The 22,143-nt window shown below is 39.6% G+C and overlaps 1 protein-coding gene across 1 annotated transcript in view; it reads left to right on the top strand.

Annotated features, from left to right (window-relative positions):
• PUS10 (pseudouridylate synthase 10) overlaps nucleotides 1-18,401 on the top strand; it is a 30,933-nt gene extending 12,532 nt beyond the window's left edge. The window contains exons 6-17 of the mRNA XM_009886075.1: nucleotides 1,681-1,742; nucleotides 4,348-4,393; nucleotides 7,199-7,263; nucleotides 8,345-8,430; nucleotides 11,290-11,415; nucleotides 13,148-13,204; nucleotides 14,142-14,218; nucleotides 14,311-14,366; nucleotides 14,492-14,609; nucleotides 15,779-15,921; nucleotides 16,594-16,693; nucleotides 18,363-18,401. Of these exons, the coding sequence (XP_009884377.1) occupies nucleotides 1,681-1,742; nucleotides 4,348-4,393; nucleotides 7,199-7,263; nucleotides 8,345-8,430; nucleotides 11,290-11,415; nucleotides 13,148-13,204; nucleotides 14,142-14,218; nucleotides 14,311-14,366; nucleotides 14,492-14,609; nucleotides 15,779-15,921; nucleotides 16,594-16,693; nucleotides 18,363-18,401 (975 nt within the window). The remainder of the gene's footprint in view (nucleotides 1-1,680; nucleotides 1,743-4,347; nucleotides 4,394-7,198; nucleotides 7,264-8,344; nucleotides 8,431-11,289; nucleotides 11,416-13,147; nucleotides 13,205-14,141; nucleotides 14,219-14,310; nucleotides 14,367-14,491; nucleotides 14,610-15,778; nucleotides 15,922-16,593; nucleotides 16,694-18,362) is intronic.
• Nucleotides 18,402-22,143: the final 3,742 nt, after the last annotated feature.

Here is a 22,143-nt window from a genome sequence, read left to right as displayed (position 1 = left end):
TATAAAAACAAAACACTTTTTTTCTCTCTGTTTTTTTTTTAATATGTGCTTGTGTGTGTCTATATATTTATACACTTATATATATGAGGGAAAAAATAAAAATAGATACTTCTTTTCCTCATTAACAGATAAACAAGTTGCACTACTCTTATATTCAGTGTAGGGGGAAGCAGGGGAGAAGTTCTTTAAACCAGAGATCTCCAAGTGTCAATACAGAGGAGTCCGATCTTCATTTTTATACACATAGACCATTGCGTCTTCTGAAACCATCATAGTCTTTTGCTAAATCTCTTGTTCTTGGGCTGCCGCCCTCCTTTTATCAATGAGACTTTTTCAGTTTTCTCATTTTCCAGGATCTCTGTTTTCCAGAGGCTAAGGAATGCTCACACATTCCTTCTTTATTCTCCTATTACTGCCACCACTGTTGCTGCTCTGTGAGATAAACTGTTCAGGTTGTTAGCATGTTAAATTCTATGGATAAAGTACATTTCTGAAACATACTGACGAATAAAAGATTGGTCCTTGTTCACTTTAATGAATGCTAGAGATAGATAGGCACGTTGGAACCTGCAATACCTGTATGTAGGCATAGAAATGTTTTTTCAAATGCTGTTTCCAACTTCCAGATTCTGACTAACATTCTTAAAAAGTTTCTGAAATGCATTGACTGAATATGACATGCAGATGTTGCCAGACAAATTCAGAAACACCATCATCTTGAATGTAAAATATCTGCAAACTTGGCTACCGTTCCTGCTGAGGACAAGGCAGTCTGCAGTTTTTACTTGTCATCAGCCATAGGACTGACCCCAGGACTAGACTCACTTAGTCTTTACATTGATTTGTCAGCTTCCATAATAATTACAGATTGTCTTTTCCCAGGAGTGCTAATGGAAAGCATACCTTTTGCCTTAGTGAAGAAAGAAACACTTAGTTACCCTGAAGATGATCCAAGAAGAAACAAACTTCTCACATACCAAGTTAGCAAGAGCTCTACGATACTTAGGCACTGAGGCACTCCAGACATCATTGTACCATAAAAGTTACTTGTCTAGTGCTCTTTATCTACAAGGCACTTGAATATTAGCCAATCTTTTCAATAGCCCTCTTGAGGTACTCTGGTATCTGAATAACAGAAGTAATGAGTGTTGTTTGCCCAAGGCCAAAGAGGGAATTGGGGGTAGAGTTGAGATTACACTAGAGTTTCTGGTCTAGCTGTCAGTCCGTTAGGACATGTTGCCTTTCTTTGCCCCAAGGCCATCCAGTCATTGCAAACGAAGCCCCTGACAAAATTTTACAGTGGTGACTACTACAGGGGTTTTATCTTTATTCCACGCTATGCACTACTCTCCCAGAAGGTTTGTTAAGTTTAGTGACCGTAATAAGCTTTGAGCATACACTGTCTCTGACTCAGTTCCCCCTGTGCAAAATGGGGCTCGTATCTATGATGTGTAGGTCACTCATGTTTTTGAAGTGCCTCAGATCATCTTTGGTTACTTCAGAAAGGCAAATGCTGTTATGGCACATGTTTTAATGTCTTTAGATGATGTTGTTGAATAAATGGGTTATTTTCTCTTTTCTCTACCTCTTTACTGTTTTCCTAATACTAAGGATGCTTGAGAATATCCTTCCTGTTTGTTTAAAAAACTATTACTGCCTTCTTTTTTTTTTTTAATTTAGAGTTTGTTTGAAGTTAGCGTGGTCTTTGCTCACCCAGAAACCGACGAGGAGTGCCATTTCCTGTAAGTTTTTATATAAATAACAAAAGATCTTTATCTAAATATTGTGCAACATTGTTGGTTTGGATTTGCTACAGATGAGAATATGCAGTGTTTATAAACTAGAATGGGGCCTGCATCTAAACTTCCTCATATTTAGATAGAGTTGCAGAGCTTAAAGTTACACCATCTCTGGTTAATTCTGTGCTTTTAAACCAATAAACAAAATCATCCGGAATTTTGATTTTGACTGGAAGGAGAACATTCAGATAAGTTGTTCCATTTCAGCCCTTTTCAAAGCCATTAGCCTCTTCAGTATAGCCGTATCATTTAAAAAAATAAATTAATAACCACGTAGTTGCAGGTGGGAGAATATTTTGAGGTCATGCCTAGGTTTTCCTGCTCTTACAGGAGACATGGATGGGAGGGAAGCCTTTGAAGTGAATTAATCGAACTTAGCTGGTTGATTAAAACAAACGGAAGTTCCCTGGCCACTACACATAGTGTTTGGGCTGGCCCAGTAGGGCGTCTGCTATACACAAAGAAGCAAAATATTTCTGTGAATTTAGCTACCATTTAATCTGATTTCTCAAAATCTAGCTGTAGTATATTCTGGATAATTAGGTGCACTCTTCCTGTTTGCTGATGCTTCCTGGAAGATTTAAGTTTCGCTCAGTTTCATCATTTGTGCTCCAACTGCAAGTTAAATGTTAGCATAGAAAGAGGCTCAGCGTAGAATTTCTGACTTCCCTGGTGCATAGGGCCTTCAGTTCTTGAGACTAGATATTTCCTTTGCAGCCTTTATGTATTTCCCTGATTTTACCCCTTCTGGCAACTTGTGATCTTTGTTTGAAGGTTCAATATGCCACTTACTTGGTTTTCAACGACTGCATACTTCATATGTCTTGGCATAGGGGGTGAGGGAATGCATTCTTGGTGACATACCCGGTATTAGGAAGAATTATTACCAGCATTTGCTGAACTTCTTTCCTGTCCAGCTTCTTCAAGACTGGGCAAAAGGGGGAGAAAGTAGTAAGGCCCGTCTACAATTCTAAATAACGGTACCTGCAATCCTGTAAAAACTCAAAAGTTTCTGGATCCTGCACCCTTTTGTTCTTATTTATTTAATTTTACTTGATCAGGTCTTGTTTCCTGTAGTGTTCTTCCTTCTTCTGAAACCTATTGGCAATTATCTTCAGCTCATCATTCCATCCTTTTTGTGACCTTTCAGAATTGTTGCTGCTAAGCATGTTATGGTGCCAAGGTTAGCGCTCCAAGTGGAATTACTGTAGAGGTGAAAACTGCAAAGTAGTTCCATTCCACATTCCAACTCCTCAGCTTTATTCCATGTGACTTGACAATATCCCTTTACTTGCCTTCTCTTTGTAGCGTACTTAAACAACAATAAAGGTTTTAGATGTTTTTCTGAAGTGACAGCATATTACCTAATTTAATTACATGGTAGTTGCTCAGGTGTCAAGGCATTCTGCATATGTGAATGGCTGGCTCTGGGCATATTCTGAGACAATGGTTTGGTTTTGATGTAAATATGGTAAATTTGACAGTTGTCACGGCTTTAGTAATGACAGTCATGTTTTTTGTGGAAGCAAAGCGGGACCTTGTCTCAACTTGAAGTCCTCCAGGTATGCTTTTGGGTGGGTTTTCCAAGTATGGCATCTGCAATTTCTCATCTCTCAAGCTGTTCTTTTTTGGGTGGGTTTTCCAAGTATGGCATTTCTCATCTCTCAAGCTGTTCTTACACAATTATGTGTAGGTAGGTGTGCTAAAGCGACCTTTGGTCTGACACGAAGATTGAATTGACTCTTGTTAGTTTATGTTTGGAGATTTATGTTTAAATTTAAATTCTGGAAGAGGTAAGTAGTGGTGCTTTGTGTCACAAACTGGCCAGGCACGTTGCTTGTATAGAAACAGCAAGAGGTCAGACCTGCATCCTTATAGTCTAACGTAGTTACAGAGGCGTTGAAAATTGTGTTGTAGGCTAGAAATTTGTCTCTAACTGCATACATAGAAATCCACTAATAGGAACAGCAACTTCCTCTACAGTACTCAGAAAAAGGGTTTCACTGACTTGGCTTTCACTTTCGTGAAACAGGCAATGGTTTCCTTTTGAAGAGGCAAAGCACAAATGGTATCGAACACCTGGGGTTACTTTTTCTGTAGTAAGTTGACTTTTCCTATCCAGAAGCAGCAATTTGAATCTATAGTTTGTAGCATCTAAGAACAGCAAGTACAGGTTTCAAGATGTCAGCAAATCTTGCACAGAACTTAAACATCAATCATGACCTTTATTGAGAAGGATTAGGAAGGACTGAAAGCTAAACTTCTTGTGTGCTTTTCAATCCCATCTCAAAGCTGAGACACGTTGCGTTGGTCAGAGCAAAAGGAGATTACACAGCTTTGTCCATCATTTCTGTCTAGATCAAGCAATGCACACCTTCCGCTGTTTGGGGTTTAGGATAAAGTTAATTTTAAAATGTGCTCGGTCCTAAGCTGTGCAAGTGAGATACTGGACATATTGGTACAAAGACACTGTACATGCTGTGGTTATAACTCTCTGTTTATTTATTTTTCTGTAAGAGTAGCAGCTAATTTTCATTTCTGTATTTAGAGCCACAGCCTGCCCAGACTGTTTCAAACCAGCGAAGAACAAACAGGTAGGATCTCATCGTTGCTCTGTTTCTTTTCTGACATTCAGAATTTCACAGCAGTAGCTACAACGAAGAATTTATCTGGGTATTCAGTCAGTATTTAATGTCTGGTTTTCCTTCATGAAAAGTCTCTCCAGTTTTCAGTTGTCTGAAAAAAAAGTTGTCTCCTTTATTCAGTTAACGTTTCTCTGCTTTGGAAAACTAGGCGCTCGGTGCTTTTCTTCATTCATTTTCCAGAGTATCTAAAGGCCGTAATTTTGGGAATGTTCTCTGTAAATACCTCCCTTAAGATCTAGGAATTTGATTGTCATGCATTAAATGTAGCATAAAAGATGATCCTCAAGCTCTCTCTGGGTGAAACAGTTCAGATAAGTCACATTGAGAAGATGAGACTCCACAGCTGAAAGAGAATGATCACATTGCAGTTTTCACGTCCTCTGATCTGAATGAAAGACACAATACATGCAGGTTGGTTTTATCCTGTCTACCTCTAGAGGAGGGGAGAAAAGAAAAGGGACCTCGCCACTTGTTGCAGGCCCTGAGCACACACACAATTCATTGGCAGAAAAGAGGACATGTAAGAATAAAAAAACAGTTGGGGAGAAACTGATGTAAGTAGGACAGTTGGTGTGATCAGAGGGAGAACAAGTAACTTCTATCAGAAGCCTGTGTAAGGCCTTTTATTCTTTCTGGTGAAGAGTCTACCGACATTTGGCAGAGGCAGTCTGACCCAGGAATTCTGCCTACTCTACTCCACCTAACCAATAAATGCAAGTCTTTTTTTAGAAGGATTGCATTGTTATAACTCACTGCTTGCTGCATTGCTTTCCTTTAAAAGGGGGGAAATCCCACATAAGGAGCTAAACCAGCAGGGCCTGGCTGTTAAAACCACACAGGCAACAAGATGTAGGGGAATCGAAAGGAAAAAATACCGACTCTGAAGAGCTGTCACAAGTTCATCCTTACAAAGAAGCTGTGCTTGAAGGGGTGTGTTAATCAGAGAAGTAGTATAAAAACTTGGTTCTGAGTGAAAATTTCTGTCATCTGCCGTAGACAGTTATTTAAATCTGCTGCTAGTTTAAGGGGTTTCCAGTTTATCTCTTCTACAAGGAGGGGAAGTGCTATTGTCTCTAATTTACGCTTACAAGGAGAAAGAGCAGTTTTCCTGAAGGCATCCAGGAGCTCTGTGTTAGAGCAAAGACTTGAATTGTCCCAAAGCGACCCAGTACTTTTCAGTTTTTTTTCCAAATCCCCAATCCAATTTGCAAAAAAGACATCATTAAATTGGAAATTCAGCAGATGGCCATCAAGACAGTTGGGGGGCTGGAGCACATGCCCTAGGAGGAGCCTGAGAAACTTGGACTTCTTCAGCTTGGAGAAGAGAAGGCTTTCAGGGAGACCCAACTGAATCTCCCTCTAGTACCAACAGAGAGATTATTGAGAACAGAGAGCCAGGCTGTTCATCACAGTGCATGGTGGCAGCATGAGAGACAGCAGAAAGAAGTTGTAATATGAGGTTTGGAGTAGATGTAAGAAAAAACTTTTTGCCGCGAGGACAGTTGGACAGCGGAGCAGGCTATGCAGAGAGGGTGTCTGGGCTCCATCCTTGGAGGATTTCAAGACCTGACTGGATAAAACTCTTGGCAGTATGGTTTGATCTCATAGCTGATCATGCTTTAATTAGGAGGTTCATTTAGAGACCTTCTACTATTCTCAGCCTTCCTAAAGTAGCATTCCACCTCATCTGTTACAAGACTTGTTTCTCCTGTTCTCAGAAGCTCAATTCTGTGTTTTCTGCCTTAGCCTCACTTGAGTTATCAACAGCAGCACCTGGCTATGCCTGGAGGATGGTAGTCGTGGCTCCTGCTGCTATTGTACTATTATTACTGCTTTTACTATCAGTTCACCCTTGTGAATCGATGCAGCTTGGGAGTCTGAAGTTGCTTGCCCTCCACGGTTGGAGAACTGTCACACCCTACCATTCAGAGCCCTTACTTCTGCGTATGAATGAACTTTTGAACTTTATAAGCAGATACCTACTCAACAGTCTTATTTTCAGAAGAACTAGCTGCCTACTGTCACTGGGATAAAAACTGGGGCTTAGGTATACTTAACTTTTGAAAATGGGGAAGCTGGTTTTGGTTTCTGTTCATGGATTTAGGATTCTGGTTTTAATCTATTTTGCAAATTTGGACCTGAGCTGCCAAGCACTACTTTTTTTGTTCTTTCTTTTGCACGCTTTTGTTTATCATCTGAAATAAGATAGTTTCCAGAGATAAGCTTAGCACTTATTTCGGCTAACCAAAGGGCAGGCTTAGCAATTGAATATTCTGAGGAGTTGGAGTAGGTTTCTTTGGAAGTGTGGCGGTAACTTTAGACCTGCTGAAAGTCAGTGGCGCTTGTTATTTTTTTCTGCATAAAAACAGAGTGAGGAAGCCAACATGTACAAACAGTAGTAAATTCTAGAAACAAAGGGGCAAATCTTAGTTGTACAACTTAATAACTGTTACGCTCCAGTCGGTCAGCCATATTAGTTGTATTGCTGTCCTGTTGTGCATAAAGTTACTTGCACAGATTTTGGCAAAATTACCTATTGCTCATTGATGCTCTCTTAAAGTGAGGGTTAAGATCAGAGTGAGTTCTTGCTGATATAGAGTTGCTTTTAGGTATAAGAAAACACAAAACACAAGTGAAAAAACTGTATTGTGAGAAGTGTACAGTGTGTATGCTTTAGGGTTTTGTTTCTTCCTTAGGCATATTCTTTCTTAGCTTCTCTTAGTTCTTGACTCATTTTTTTATTTCACTGTGCAGTCTGTTTTCACTAGAATGGCAGTTATAAAAGCCCTAGAGAAGATAAAAGAAGACGATTTTCTCAAGTAAGTATATACTGAAACTAGTTCTTAGTATTGTGCTTTTGTGTAGAATTAGGATGGGGAGGAAAATATTAAGTGGGTAAGTCGTGCTAAGAGATCACAAAATAGGTTTTAGTTGTTTAGCTTCTGCTAATTTACTGGTTAAAATGTGTTGTGTTTTATATTCTTCTGGTAATAAAATGTCATTCCAGATCTTTTAATTAAGGAGTAATCTTAAAATGCTTGAGTTAAGCCACAGAGAATGGAAAACTGGACATGACAGAAATGACAGTCTTTTTCCCATCAGTAGAAGTGCTTCGTTGCTTGATTGTCTCAGGAGCAGCAGAGAGGAGAAGCTGTGGGTCAGAGAGCTGCAGTTCTGCTCTGTGCTTTCAGCAGTACGTCACTGCAGACCTCTGGGCTGGCATGGGATTTAGAACGGTTAGAACTGAAAACAGTTTGTTGTAACATTGCCAGTCATTTACATTCAAAAATCTTTATGTACATCCCCAAAACCACAGAAGAGATTTAGAAATCATGGAGTTTCCTTCTGTATTTTGAACCTTAGAGTTTGTAAGGCAAGCTTCTCTTTACAAGAAAGGCTTTTTCCCATATTTCCAAAATGTTAGGGGTTGAGTTTTAAGAAAACACTGAGTGCTGTAATATGGTAAAAATCACAAGCAGTGGGAAGACATCAATAGACGCTTTCTCTGTAATTAACTGTGCTTAATTGCACTAAGTCTTCGCAGCTTTTTTCTTTGATTCCCAGCAAACATTTAGTAATAGATCCTAAAGATAGTTTTCATGCAGTATTTAGTTTCATTATTGCTATAGCTGTAGTATGGTACATCTTATTAGCGCACTTTGGAGTGTTATACTTCAATAATGTTTGATGACAGATTGACAAAAGTATTTGCAATGTGGTGTTCTTGATTTGCTTAATGTTTGTCCATTTCTCGGTGCTCCAGCTTTCAACGTGAATACTGAGTTTATACTGTAGCTGTGTTTTGTGTAACTGAAGTTGTCATTTCATGCCATTATTGGTATGATGATGCTCCAGCGTGTTCTGGTATTATAGTATTTTTTAATTTTTTTTTTTATACAGGCATTTTCCATGTCCCCCAAGTTCACCAAAGAACCTCTGTGTTGCTCTGGAAATTCAGTGCAATAATGGTGCAGTTTTTGTCGCTGGTAAAGTGATCCATTTATTTGCTGCTGTGTTGTCTTAAACATAACTTCATAATACTGCTGTGAGGCCCAGAAGATTCTTGCTATTTGTTGATTGCTGTAATTAAAACAAAGAATTAAAACCAAATCTAGCTCTGGCTAAGAGTCCGCTTTGAAAGGGGAAGAAATTATTCTTGCCTTTGCTGTAGATATGATTTTGTCAGAAGTTAGAAATTACAGACCAACATGCTAAAATCAAAACTATTTGCCTGCTCTTACATTGTGAATTTAAAGCTGGAGAAAGTGCATGGTGGAATACGGTTGAAGAGGAGTGGGAGCTGTATCAGGGCCAAGGTCAGGTTCCCGTGGCAGGAGCTGCAGGAGGGGACGGTGTCGCTCCGGCTGCTCCCAGTGTGCGGGCACACCTCCCTTCTGGATATTTAGGAAGATCTTGCTTTTCCTTGCCATTGGTTTTCTTGTGCTTTGAGAGATGAAAGAATTCTCTCTTCTAGAGACAGCACAGGATGATGTGAAAATTTAAAACAACTTATTTTTTGCCCCTGCTTGTTAAGGGGGCTTATCCAGAAGCAGTTTATGAAACAAAGAATTTTGCCTTGTTGTCAAAGCTTGCTCTCTCCTTCAGAAAACCATTATCCCTGCAAATACTGGAGTTGCAGTATGTTCCCTCATAATAAAGATGTGGTTTGGGAAAGGCACTTCGCCACTAAATAAGCTCTTGGCAGTGCTGTTCACTTGCTTGGATTTTGATTTGGATTCAGAGGTTTTCACCATTTCTGCATATTATTGCATCCAAAACTGCTAATCTTAATGCAATTAGTAAAGGTTCAGTTTTGGAAAGCTTAGTTCTTCCTAGTTCCCCCCTCCAAACCAAGACAGCATCTGAAATAACTGGGTGAGACAGGTAATACAACAACCCTTGGTGTCCCGGAGTTGAGATGATTAAACTTTTCTATCACCTGCCTGCAAGAGCATCTACCCTTCCCCCAGTCCTGTGTATAAACAACCACTTCTTTAAATAGGTGCAAACAGATTATTTTTAAAAACCCTACAATTTTAATCCAATATACTATGTTTAAAAGGATGGTACAAATCCTGACTAAAGGAAAATGTAAAATGGAAAGAAAAAATGCAAAAGTGAATGTTCTTATGGTGGGCTACTTGGTGTTCTGTACATACCTGTTTCTCATTTTTAATTACTGATTAGACAGTTAGATGTACATTTTCACGAATCCAGTGTCTTTTAGCCGTTTCCAAACACACTGGTTTAGGTTGCTCTGTTGGATGGTTTTATCAGAATTCATCTGTATGGCGAAAGAGACAGAGGGTTAGCTTTCTGCGTGTGGTTTAATAGTGGTTTTGCAATTTATAGTTTATAGCTTGTTCCAAACAAAACCAAAAAAATCCAGGCAGGATGTTGTTTTTAAGTTTTGAATAATTAAATCCAGAAGAGAAGAATTTATTGAGTACAGTACTGTTATTTTGTTATTACAGCAGTTTAAATGAGACAGGATCTTAATTTGTAAGCACAGTTTCAGAGCTGGTATTGCCCTCCTGACCTTCTCTTTGGTGTTCACTGAACGCTTCCCCCCCAACTTTTTTTTGAAGGTTCAGGAGAAGCCGTCAAACCGAGAAACCCCTTCTGTGTTTGTTTAACCCACTCTTGTTCAGATCAAAAGCTAAAATTATTAGAACAGGGAGTCGAGAGAATAAAAAAAGTATTATTTTCCTTTTTCCGTTTTATGGAAAGAGAATTTAGCAGTGTGAAGCTGATAATCATAGTGCTTTCATTATTTGCCCCAGTGAAACTGTATTAGTCAGTTTCCCCATTTGTTTGTGTGGGTTTTTCTGCAGATCAAAACCCAAGAAGGAAACACTGTTAGAAATAGGAAAATATGATACTGAAAACCAGAAAAATTGAGATGACAGATACACTGTATAATATGCATAGCTACTTTGAACTCCTTTTTTATTTTCTATATGCAAGGTTTCAGACTGAAACTTGTTTGTGCAGGGGGGTTACTCATTGTTCTTTGTGAATGAGTTCCTTGTTTTGTGCATATTTTCACTTCTTATAAAACCTGTCAATAAGAAAACTCGTCTTGATCATCCGTGTCAGACTTGTTCTTTGGTTATAGCAGTTGTGTCACGGGAGACGACGGCGTGCTAGTGTGACATAACACAGGACTATGACTGGAATCAGGCAGGGGATGGCAATCTCTTTACATGGCAACTTTTCAAGGTTCTGGAAATGTGTACTGGTTTATTTTTGACACATTTTGCTCACATGGTTTTGCTTGTAATGAGCCAAAGCATTTTAGTTTGGGTTTCTTTTCTTAAACTTTCAGACAATGCCAGAACTTGGACTGAAACCTGAACTACTTGCTATAGGGGGGTGTGGGAACTTCTTCACCTGGTTCATATGTACGTTGGTGGACAGGCATATGTATAGCACTAGTTTGGTATGGGAGGCTGGTTAAAGACCACGGTCTGATCCAAACAAATAATTTTTCCATTCAGAATTAAGTTGACTCAGACTAGGCGCTTGAACCTCTGGGTTTTCATTTCCAGTTGAGTCAGGCTACGTACAGTTTTGTTTCTGTGGTTATACCTGAAGGTATGATTGCAGCAGTAGGCCCTCCAACTCTGCCTTTAAGCTGGCTGTCTCGGATACTGAAACTCTCGTAGGTGCAGCAGCATGCGTTTCATACTGTTACTGTAATGCTCTTGCCATAAAACAAGTTTAAGCCTGTAAATTTATTTTCACAATGCTCCAATGAAAGTTAAATGTGTTGTGCTGTGCAATACTGGAGCTTTTGTCCATTGCTTCAGAATGATTACAGGTAACATAGTTGTTTTTTACAGGAAGATACAACAAATATTCAAGGAATTTACCTCAGACTCCCTGGATTATTGATGGGGAGCGGAAGCTGGAATCCTCAGTGGAAGAACTGATTTCAGAACATCTAATGGCAAAATTTAAAGCGGATAGTAAGTATCTAGGAGACCTTTTACCATATATGTTTTTCATCATTACTAGAATATTTTTTCTGACTAGCTACTTACTTAATACAAGAGTGTAAGTGAAAAAAACTGTTCCTTTGTCCCTCTCTTACCCTTCCAAGTCCGAGCTTGTAAACTTCTTTTAGCTATGATCTGTGAGTAATCAGATGACTGCTTTGTTTTACGCAGTGTCTTTTATCCTTCTAAAATATCTCCTCACTTGATCTGATGATGCAAATATTATGGTTTTATGTGGTAGTATTTTTGCTTAGCCATACTTCTTAATGGTTAGTAATTCATAAAATGACTTGTAACAAGAAGGTTTTGCCATCAGTGTTCCATAATATCTGCCTAACCTTCGACCCCTTTGTGTTTCTTGCCTCGACTAATTTATTTTGTTCAGTGCATAGTTCCGCAAGTTAAATGCTTATCCAGGGATTATCCAGATGAAATAATCATTGCCCATCATTTGTCATCTACTAGATGTGGAATTAGAGACATAGAAGGCCCAAGGAAAAATCACATTAAATATTCGTTTGGGAAAAAAACAGCTCCTTTCCCCTCCTCTCCTCCTGCCTCCTGGTGGATCTGTTAGCCTGAACACTAGGAAAATCCTCAGACCATGTCTTTAGGCCAGGTGCTATGTAGCACCTTATTTCAGCTTGCGGAACTACTACAGGTGGCTGCCAGAGGTGCATGCGCAGCAATGTTGACAAGAGAGATAAACAAATCGAGAGACCATTGCTAGTAGGTCAAGGGAGGTGATCCTTCCCCTTTTCTCAGCACTGGGGAGGCACATTTGGTGCACTGGGTTCAGTTCTGGGCTCCCCAGTAGAGGAAAGATGTGGACATACCAGAGCGAGTCCAGCAAAGGGCTGTGAAGGTGATTAAGGGTCTGGAGCGTTCCCACCTAAGAAAATTCTGATAGTATGGTCAAAATACACCTTCATGACCATGGAAGATGATTATATAGTTGTCATAATTATGACCAGAGAAATGAGAGAGAATAAAAACTGAGGAAATCTTTATGCTGTGTGTGTTCCCTGTGGAGACAAAAATTTGGAAACAATCTGTTTTTCAGAGACCCTTTGGAATAGAGCTGCAAAGTTACCTCTAGTGCAGGGTTTGGTCCCCCGTTCCTCCTTCAGGCAAAGCTTAAAGGTGGAAGGGGTACGATGAAGGAAACTAAATACCCAACGGTACATTTTTTGTAGCTTGAAAGATGAATAAAACCAAACACGCAGAGGTTACTTTTCACTTTGGACTTGAATTGTCTTTCTCTTTTGTCCAGGCGTGTGCAACTAGCAGAAATTTCTTTGAAATCTTTGGAAACCATTGGGTTTATTTAGGATAAAAAGTTGTGTTTTGGAGGAAGATGGCTCAGTTTGATTTGATTCATAGGCTTGAATTGGCTGGGTGAGAAATGAACAAAATTAGTAAGTGGAATTCCTTTAAGATGGTACTGCTTTTTTTGGACATTTTCAGGGTTGTGGCGGTCCCATTTAGGCCAAGTAACTAGGAGTGCTCTTCAACAAACTTGTGAACGTGATCCAATAAACAATAAGTATCCCAGACTTTTTCAAATACAGTGCAGGCTTCATTTTGTAAAGGTAGCTCTTTGAAGTATATTTGCAACCAAGTTTAGAAAGAAAATATTTCAGTTAGAGAGTATTAAAAATGTAAAATAAAATCTGACCTCCCTTGTTCAAATCTGTTATAGGCTTTAACTTTTCTTCCTCCGGAAGAGAAGATGTGGATGTAAGAACACTAGGCAATGGTAAGGCTTGGAACATCCCTTGTAAAACACAGAAACAAACAAAAAGGTTAACCGAAGCTACCCTGTTAGACCTTGCTGAATGCGAAGTGCTTAAGTGTGTGCCTAGGCATGCTTCGGAATTTTCTCTCGGAAACATTTGGGTGATATTTATGTATTTATTCCAAAAGACCAAACAGTTTCATAAACCAAACTGAAAGAGGAGCCCTTTTTCAGTGTCCTTGGCCGCACAGATGCGTGGAAATGCGTAGCTTGTTCAGAGTATTTTATTTGATTCACTTCCTATTTTTAAGCCATTTATGTCAGACTGATTCCTGTCTTGTTTCTGTTGGGTCCTTCTACTTCACCTCACTGTCACTGGGGAGTGGGGAAGCCTCATTTTCTTTGTGAACTTGAGTCCTTTATAAAGGTCAGTCGCTTTCCGATACGCTGAAGTTACTATAGCCAAAGGAGGAGGGGAAAGAAAAGGTAAAAATTCACAACGATGTGTTCCAGTTGCTGTCTGATTTGTAGTGTAGTTCTTGGCATTGCTTATACTGGGGATCATCCCTGGCCCTGAGCACAGAAAGTGCAGCTATTGCAACAGATGTTTAGCTGAGGGAGCGGGATTTAACATCATCTTGCACCTGGGCATTGCTCTAGGTGACAGAAAATAAGCTAATTAACTTTTTTTCTTATTTTATTTTTTAATTAGCAGAGACTTGTACAAGATGTCTTCTGGGAAGTCATAATTTGCACTTATTGCTGATACTGGGGTTTAGTAGCCAAAAAAGTCCCTTGCTTCTTTCCTTCCATCTGATGCTACCTCCCTAAACCCGCAAGTCCTATCCCTGTTTGCATAACAGCAGACGATCTTCGCACCTTCCAACCTTACTGCATAAATTCAAACGTTAATTTAGAACAACATGTTTTTATGTTTTATGACTGTGCATGTTGCCAGGAAGGCCCTTTGCAATTGAGCTTGTGAATCCTCGTAGAATACATTTTACTGCTGAGGAAATGAAGGGACTTCAGCAGGTAAATCATTTGCACCTCATGGAACTCATAAAGCATGTGTTTCTTCTCTAACTGAGCAGTTTTGCTAACTGATTCTTTTTAAAATATCACAGACAATTAATAACTCGTCAGACAAAATACAGGTTCGAGATTTACAGCTCGTCACCAGGTCAGTATTTATCATCGCTGGCAAGGGATTTCAAAGCAATGCTTTGGGAGTTTTGCAAGCATTCTTGCTCACAGCATTATATAATTATGCTTATGTTATGTGAGTAATTAATTTCTTTTGTTTAGAGAGGCAATTGGTCGTATGAAGGAAGGTGAAGAGGAAAAGACAAAGACCTATAGTGCCTTAATATGGACAGACAAAGCAATACGGAAAGAAGATATTGCTTTTCTAGATGATATCAAGGTATCTGTAGCTCTTTTTGCTAATTTATATAGTACCTGTCCCGGTGCCCTAGGGGAGAGTTTATATACATGCAGCCATGGGCATATCTCTTTCTCTGGGTTTGTTTTTTTGCTTCATGGGGGTTTCTCTTGCTGTAGGGACTTTCGTATCTCCCTTCCCCCTTCTCACCCTTCCTTACTTCACCATTGTCATCCTGGCGTTAGAGCTGGCTGGCCGTTAGCCAAGGCAACAAATTCATGAATAATGTTGACCTTCCAGTATACCAAATAATAATAAGTAGTGAATGGGAGAGGAGGAAATCTGGCACCCGCACCCCTTTCTTTATCTTGGATAGTGTTTTGCGTAAGTGAAAGGAGTGGAGAAGGTCTTTTGTTCTGCAAGCTCTAAAACATTCTTCCACAGCTGCAGCAATTAGGAGTTTGAAATGTCTGTGACAAAAAATGCAAAGAGGCCTTACAAAGTGCTCGGTGTAGTGAGCACGCTGCGTTTAAGACAACTTTCTCCAGATGTTGGTCAGGGAGATACTGCTGATGGAGAAGTGTGTTCCCTTTTTGTTGTGTTGCACCATTTCCTATGGGTCTTGGCCGTGAAATCATTCTCAAAGCGAGGGCTTGAGCCATTACAGTCCAGGGAGACAACTGTTGTGACGTGTTTTTTTTTAGCAGGCCCACTTATTTCCTGAAAAGTTGCCTTTCAAACTGCTGTAGCTCATTTAGGAAAGGGGGTGGGTTAAAAAGGCTGTTACGAGATCTAATCTCATTTCAGGGTTTTTTTTCCTCACTTTTATTTCTAGGGGGTTGACTGTAGCTTAGACAAAGCATTTTGTGGGTGGGATTTTTTTTTTTTTTTTGATTGCCCTGAGGCTCTCACTGAGCTTCTAAATCCTGGAGTCATTCCAGCAAAGGACTGTGGAGATTTCAAGGTTATATCTCTGTATTTGCGATTCCGTTAGTTTGCGTTCATATGAGGCCTTCTCATTTAGCCTTTGAGATGGCTGTGCTCCTTTCCTTTGATAAACATGGAAAAAATTAGTCGCGCCTCGAAGATTACTCAACTACCATAATACAATATAAAAAGATGTGATTGGTTAACAATGTTAATGACTCTTACAATCTGTGCGGTATGTTGCACGTTTCCTTCCTCATTTATTTTGTTACCTCTTGTAACAGGAATTAAAACTTGACCAGAAGACACCTCTTCGGGTTCTTCACAGAAGGCCTTTAGCTGTAAGATGTCGGATCATTCACACCATGAAATCTGAGTACATAGATGAGCATCATTTTCGCCTGCATCTGAAGACTCAAGCAGGAACGTATCCTTAGATGCCGTTACACAAGGCATTTACGAAACAGCTTGCTGATTACTTTGGGTAATGGGAAGTTTCCTGCTTTTATCACTGCGGTGTTTCTAAATCCCTGCTCTTCAGCAGTCATACGTTGCTGCATAATGTTTGCTTTTAGGTCAGAATTTCGCATTCAGGCTTTCATTCAAAAATGCTACCCAAGTGTGTGTATTTTTGTGATGACCACTCTGATAGTTTTAAAGTATGTGCTTAGCTATGGAAGTGTACTGGTCAAAGACACACTTAAGCTTTTTCTAATTTAACTGAAAACTTTTCACTATAGAAAATAAGCTTTTCCACAATATTTAATGCACTGCAATGCAGACTGTAGATTGCTGCTACTTGCAAGTTAATGGTTTTGTCATAAAGTCACCACTCACTTTGGAATAAAACAGAAAATACAGGTCAATAGTGCAGTTTTTGGCATTAGAGTCAGAAGCCAAGAATTAGGAAGTCTTTTAAAGATGGGTGTGGGCTTAACAGGACAGTAAGGATGATCCTAACAGGATGTTCGCTGCAAGTTGGCTTAGGAGTAGAAAAAGACACCATTTTTTGCTTTGCATGTGTTTCACCATGCTCTTTTTTTTTTTCCTTTTGATTTCTTTGCGGTAAAATACACCTTTCCTTAGCCAGTATTTCTAGCTACATTAAAGAATTTGTGCATGGAGACTTTGGAAGAACAAAGCCCAGTATTGGCTCCCTACTGAACAGAACTGCTGACATTCTGGAGTTGGATGTAGAAGTAAGTTGTTTGCTATTTATCTTTCTGGAAATTAGTAATATAGTTGCATCTGTGAGATGGTTTCAGTGGAATTGCTCTAACCAAATCAACATTCCTGACCGCAGTTAATAGAAAAATTGATGTTAATGCAAAGATTGTGGTTTGTAGCACGCTGCCACATGTGACAGGCTTCCTCTGCTGAATTCATGTCGGGGAGGGATGGGAGGATGTTCCGTGAATTGATGACGCTTTATTATTAGCACCCACTGGAAGAGAGCTTAGCAATGTTATATGTACCACATCATTTCTTTTCAAAACAGGGTCAGTTGAAACATAAGAGAGATTTGACTTCCTCTTTCAGTGCTGGTTCAAACACAGCAAGAAATTACATCTGCTTAGTTGCTGGAGTCAGATGAAAAAACAAAATTTGTTTTGATTAAAAGAATGCATGTAGAGATATGAATTTAATATTTAACATAGTGGTTTGGCAAGGTTTATTTGAAACATGAGGTTTCATTTCAAGTAGCCAGTGATCAGCACGCTTGTTCTCCTGTATTTCTGGAAAACTGCCCCTGTGTTACATTTTGCAGAAGAGACATACAGGTTTTTGCTATCTTTTGTAGGATAATACAGGAAGAGAGCTTGCAGAGGACACTTCAGTTGCCTCTGAAAACAGGAACACCTGGCTTGGGGTGATAAGCATCGCTCTCATACGGATAGGTTATCGGACATAACTGTGAAAGATGTCTAGAGACATGAAAATAATTAGTCATCTTGCTAATAATGCATTTAACTCAGGCTCAGAGCCTAGTCCTTTGATGCAGTTGTAGATTAGGCAAGGAGTAGGTATGATTAACGTAGGCAGTCTTGAAGCCAAGGTGTTTAACGTGCTGTGTGGCGATCCCCGTGTTGTGATCGCAAGTGATGATGCTATGGTAGCGTAGGGTGTTCTGCTTTTGGAAGAGGGTGAGCAACAAGTTTATGCCCAAAGGGAATTGGAGACGTGGCCTCAGGGAGGCCAGGGAAGAAAGATGTAATCCAAGTGGTAGTAATTACAACATTTGCTTCTAATGAAGCGTCAGGCACGTTCTGTCCCTTTTGACTAACAGTCAGGATGACTGTTAATGAAGTTGCCTAGATAATTCTTGTGCATAATGCTTGACAGCTTATTCTTCTAGTCAAGTTTTCCTTACTCAGGAGGCAGATTTGGAGACGGGTGATGGTTTTCTACTCGAGCCTTGCCTGCACTGCCCAATACCTGAGTATTTCTGTGGCATCAATCAACAGGTTACTTGTTTTCACATCGTAATGGCCCATCTGTAGGATGAGTGGAAGATGGAGATGGGTCATATTTGTAATTAACAGTTCTGGACACTCTGTAAATGCAGCCCAACATCAAATGATGCTGGGAAGCAGGAGCACAAGGAGTTGTGTTTCTGCTTTATGGAGAAAGCCCAGCTCCCAGAGAGCTCTCTCCAGACACACGTGGAGCCGCTAGAGAGAGGGGGCTGTTTCATGCTACAGTCTTCTGCTTGTCTTGTCCCCCGTCTCTTATCTTAGTGCCCTTTATTCACTGTTTCTTTCCGCTCTTAGCCTATAGCTGACGAGTTCTGATAGCAAGTAGCAAATCTCTTCATGTATGTAAAACACCGAGTCTGCTGATTTGCCTTTTTCCCCCCTGCTTTTCTAGTCTGTTGACGTTGACTGGCCTCCAACCCTGGATAATTAACCTTTCAAGTTGGGATGAGGAAGAAGCAGCTCCTCTGTCAGCAGCTGGTTACTGAACCCTGTACAGTGTATTACAGCTTGGTTGCAAAGTATTTCTGTTGAACATTTGGATCATGTTGATCTGCCAAAGGATACTGTTACTTTGAATCAACTTTAAACACTCTGGAACAGGTAGCGTTCATTCAATCTCTAGCCTTATTTTAATTTCTTCTGTGCATAAAATAATTTTGGTAAGGTAGCGTATTGATAACAAGTCTTTTTAAAATTAAGATAAACGTAAATGATGTAATGTGCAAATAGTGTACTGAGCAAGTACATCAAATATGCATTCTGCAGTAGTTTAAATTAAAACATTACAATGTTTTAATTAAAAACCTCCCTCAAGCCAGATTTTTTAAACTCTTTTTATATTGGATGCTGCAGCTTTCTTGTCTGGATGCAGGTAGCAGTGAATTACCTGAAACCCAGCCCTAACTTTTTCTGAGCACCGTTGACGCAGGAAATCCCAAAAGTCAGGGAGACTCTGAAACCGGTAGGACAGTGCCTGGAATGAGGCCGCACTCTGCGCTCTGCTGACTGCTTTTTAGTCAGTGGCAGTTTTAGAGACGGGCCAATTTGTCTCCCAAAGTACTTCTCAAAGGGGAAAAAAAAACAGTTTTCAGAGGAAAATTTTGCACTTAAACCCAAATTTTTCTCATTTAAAAACATCAGTGATGCTTCCTGGAAACAACAGTTGAGGTACTTGAGGCCTCAATAGCTCTCTAGCCTGGTTACAGTCCTCTTCAGGCATAGGATTTCCCCAGTTGAGTCACCATATATAAAAAGACTGGGAAGTCCTGGCAGTGGTGCAAGACAGAAATCTAAAGAAAAATAGGAATACCAAGAACCCCAAAGTACAGATATATATATATATATATATAAAATGTACTGAAGAATGCTAGTATCGAGAGAACATGTCAGATCAAAAAGCTTTGGTTTGTAGCGTAATACATTTTTTTCTAGTATCCAACCTTGGATGGATGCCTGGAAGAGTTGAACATTGTCTAGGAACTTACCTGGAATAGGGAAAACCTGAGGGGTTTTTTCTTTGCTTATGTTATTTTAAAGGTTTCACACAAAGCAGGGGTTGGGCTGCAGGAACAGTTTCATGTTTATTAGACAGGTCCCACCCATCTTGAGGAAAAGCCACTTTTATGCCTGTATCATGTTAATCCATCAGGAAGATGCTTCTGCTTACCTGAAGTACGGCAGAAAGTTAAGTTATCAACAAGAACTAAAGGTTTGGAATTTAAGGGCTCTTCGTTAACTAATGTTTCAGAAATAAAGAGGGTAATATTTGCCAAGACGAACCACGGTTGGGGACAGCGGTGCCAGAACCTCATAATAGAACAGCTGCATGATAACTCTAGCTGAAGGCTCAAAAAGGCATTGGTAAATACATTTTCAAGGAGCTCCTAAAAACTGATCTTGACAAATTAGTACAAGTATTAAACACTCTGCCTGTGATGGGTTGTCAAAACTTGTCTCTCATCATTTTTCCTAGTCCACTGTAACGTAAGTGTGGCAGTAGTTCAGAAACTCCCGTTTTTCTAACACAAAAATAATAGGAACATGATTCAGACAGCAGTATTTTTTTGTTTTTAATCTTAAAGCTGTTATGAGCAACAGATTCCAGGAGTCGTCATCTCAGATAGTAATCTGTACCCAGAAAGGAAGTGTCATAAATGATGGAAAACTTAAGAAACTGAATTCAGAAAACAAACAAAAGAGAATTTCAGTCTCGCATCTATGTGAATTCTTGAAACTCAAAGTGAGCTAAAATATGATATATAAATTCCATAAACTACAGGGGGGGAATGTAAACATGACTGCACTATGGACACAACCGACATGAGAAGAGCTGTTCCAAGGGGGCAATAGAGCTAACAAGGCAGGAGCAGAGAGGGCTCTGCCGTAGCGCAGGGACACTCGCGGTGCTCCCATCTGCAGCTCTTTCTGTACTATGCTGTACGTTATCATGGCGACAGTGGAGATCATGTTCAGAATCAAAGTGCAGATAAACAAGGCTATAAAGATTACACTAAATGCGCCAAGTCGAATTTCGTCTCCATGCCACACAGAGGTCCACCAAAACTTCCCCACTTGCTTATTTTTATAATAAATGTGAAGTATCCAAATCAGGGGAAAAAAGCTGATGATGCAAATATTTCTACACCTTTAGATATTGTTCAGTGACCACGTAAAAATATAAAAGTGAGAGATGTGATCTGTTTTTTTGAACTTTGTTAGAGTCTGCAGTTTCTAATACAAGGTAAACACTTTGAACTATCATAATCTGTAATTAAGATTACAGCAATAATATTAATGTTGTACTTTGGCCTTCATCTTATTTTTAAAATACCTACTTGTGAGTACTCGAATAGAATGTTTTGTGAGCATAAGATGTAATCTCGTTCATGAGGCATGTGTGAAAGAGGTAGATATTTTCTAGCACGTTGTGTGAAAAATACTAAAAAAATGTGGTCCGACATTCCTTAGCATCATCCTTCTTTGCACTGGAAGGACTCAAAACGAAGCTGTTGTATTTCTCCAAACAACTGGTTGCCTATAATGCCGCCCCTACATTTTTTCTTGCATCCGCTTAGCTGAACCTGGAGAAAGCTGTACCAGTAGCACAGCTCTGGCTGAGCATGAAAGCATCTGTCCCCTCTGACTACAAAGTCAATTGGTCTGCCACAAAAAAATGCTGAGTGCAGATGAACCTTTACTGCACCCATCACTTTGGGTTGTGTACTGACTATTGGTAACTGTGAGCAGAAAATACCCCCAAAAAAAACCCTGGATAAGCAACCCATAACCCACCTTCTCCCATTTCTCTGGCTTTCCTGCCGTGAGGGATGTCATGAATCCGAAAAGGTTGCAGAAGCCGAGTACTTAGTATAACCAGTTTTTTTAATTACCAAACCAACTCGTTTACAAAGGAAAACAATGTTGAAAATATTATACAGTAAAAACAAATTGTACTATAAAGAGCTCTCTATGAAGTGAGTAAAATGTTTACATTTAATATACTTAAAATTGAGAACTTCAAAAAAAGAACTGAATAAACACCACGTTTCAAGCTTTCGTGTTCCTTTGGTCTTTCTGTTACTTAAGACTGCAGAGGAGGTATGCAGAAGTGAGGAAAAACCGTGGAGAGTCAATTCATTGCATGGCATACCTAGCGTCAGGGGACAGTTTTCCAAACTTTGTGCATTCTACACATTGTCTAAGGAGCATATTCCGTCAAACCCGTGTAATCGGTGTAATGCATTACAGCAGCAGCACCTTATTGCTTTGAATGCAATGAATTACTGCAGTTAAGGAGTCATTGCTTTCCGATAAACCACGAAGGTTTTTTGGAGTTCCTTTCTGCCTTGTGTACAACTACGTGTCTCAAGTGGCTTTTTTGATTTGGCCTTGTGGTTTTTGTTTTCTATACATCCAAGTGTGCTTTTTTATTGCTTCTTTCCATGGTGCAGTTTTATGTTGCTGAACAGTAACAATTACATTCTTAAGCCTTATCTGCCATACAAAACAGCTGTATAACTTAAGAAATACTTACATATTTCTTGCTGTATTGCTTCTTAAAAAATAATAATAATAAAATAGCAAAGCCCTATAATGCAGAGTAGAGTGTCTTACCTAGCCAGTTACATCCACGCGAGTTGTCACTGAACATCTCGCAACTCAGGCTAAGAACA

The sequence above is a fragment of the Charadrius vociferus genome, unplaced genomic scaffold (genome assembly GCF_000708025.1).
Source record: "Charadrius vociferus isolate BGI_N301 unplaced genomic scaffold, ASM70802v2 scaffold455, whole genome shotgun sequence".
Taxonomy (NCBI): Eukaryota; Metazoa; Chordata; class Aves; order Charadriiformes; family Charadriidae; genus Charadrius; species Charadrius vociferus.
Note: the sequence above shows the minus strand (reverse complement) of the source record. Positions and strands in the feature narration are given on the sequence as shown.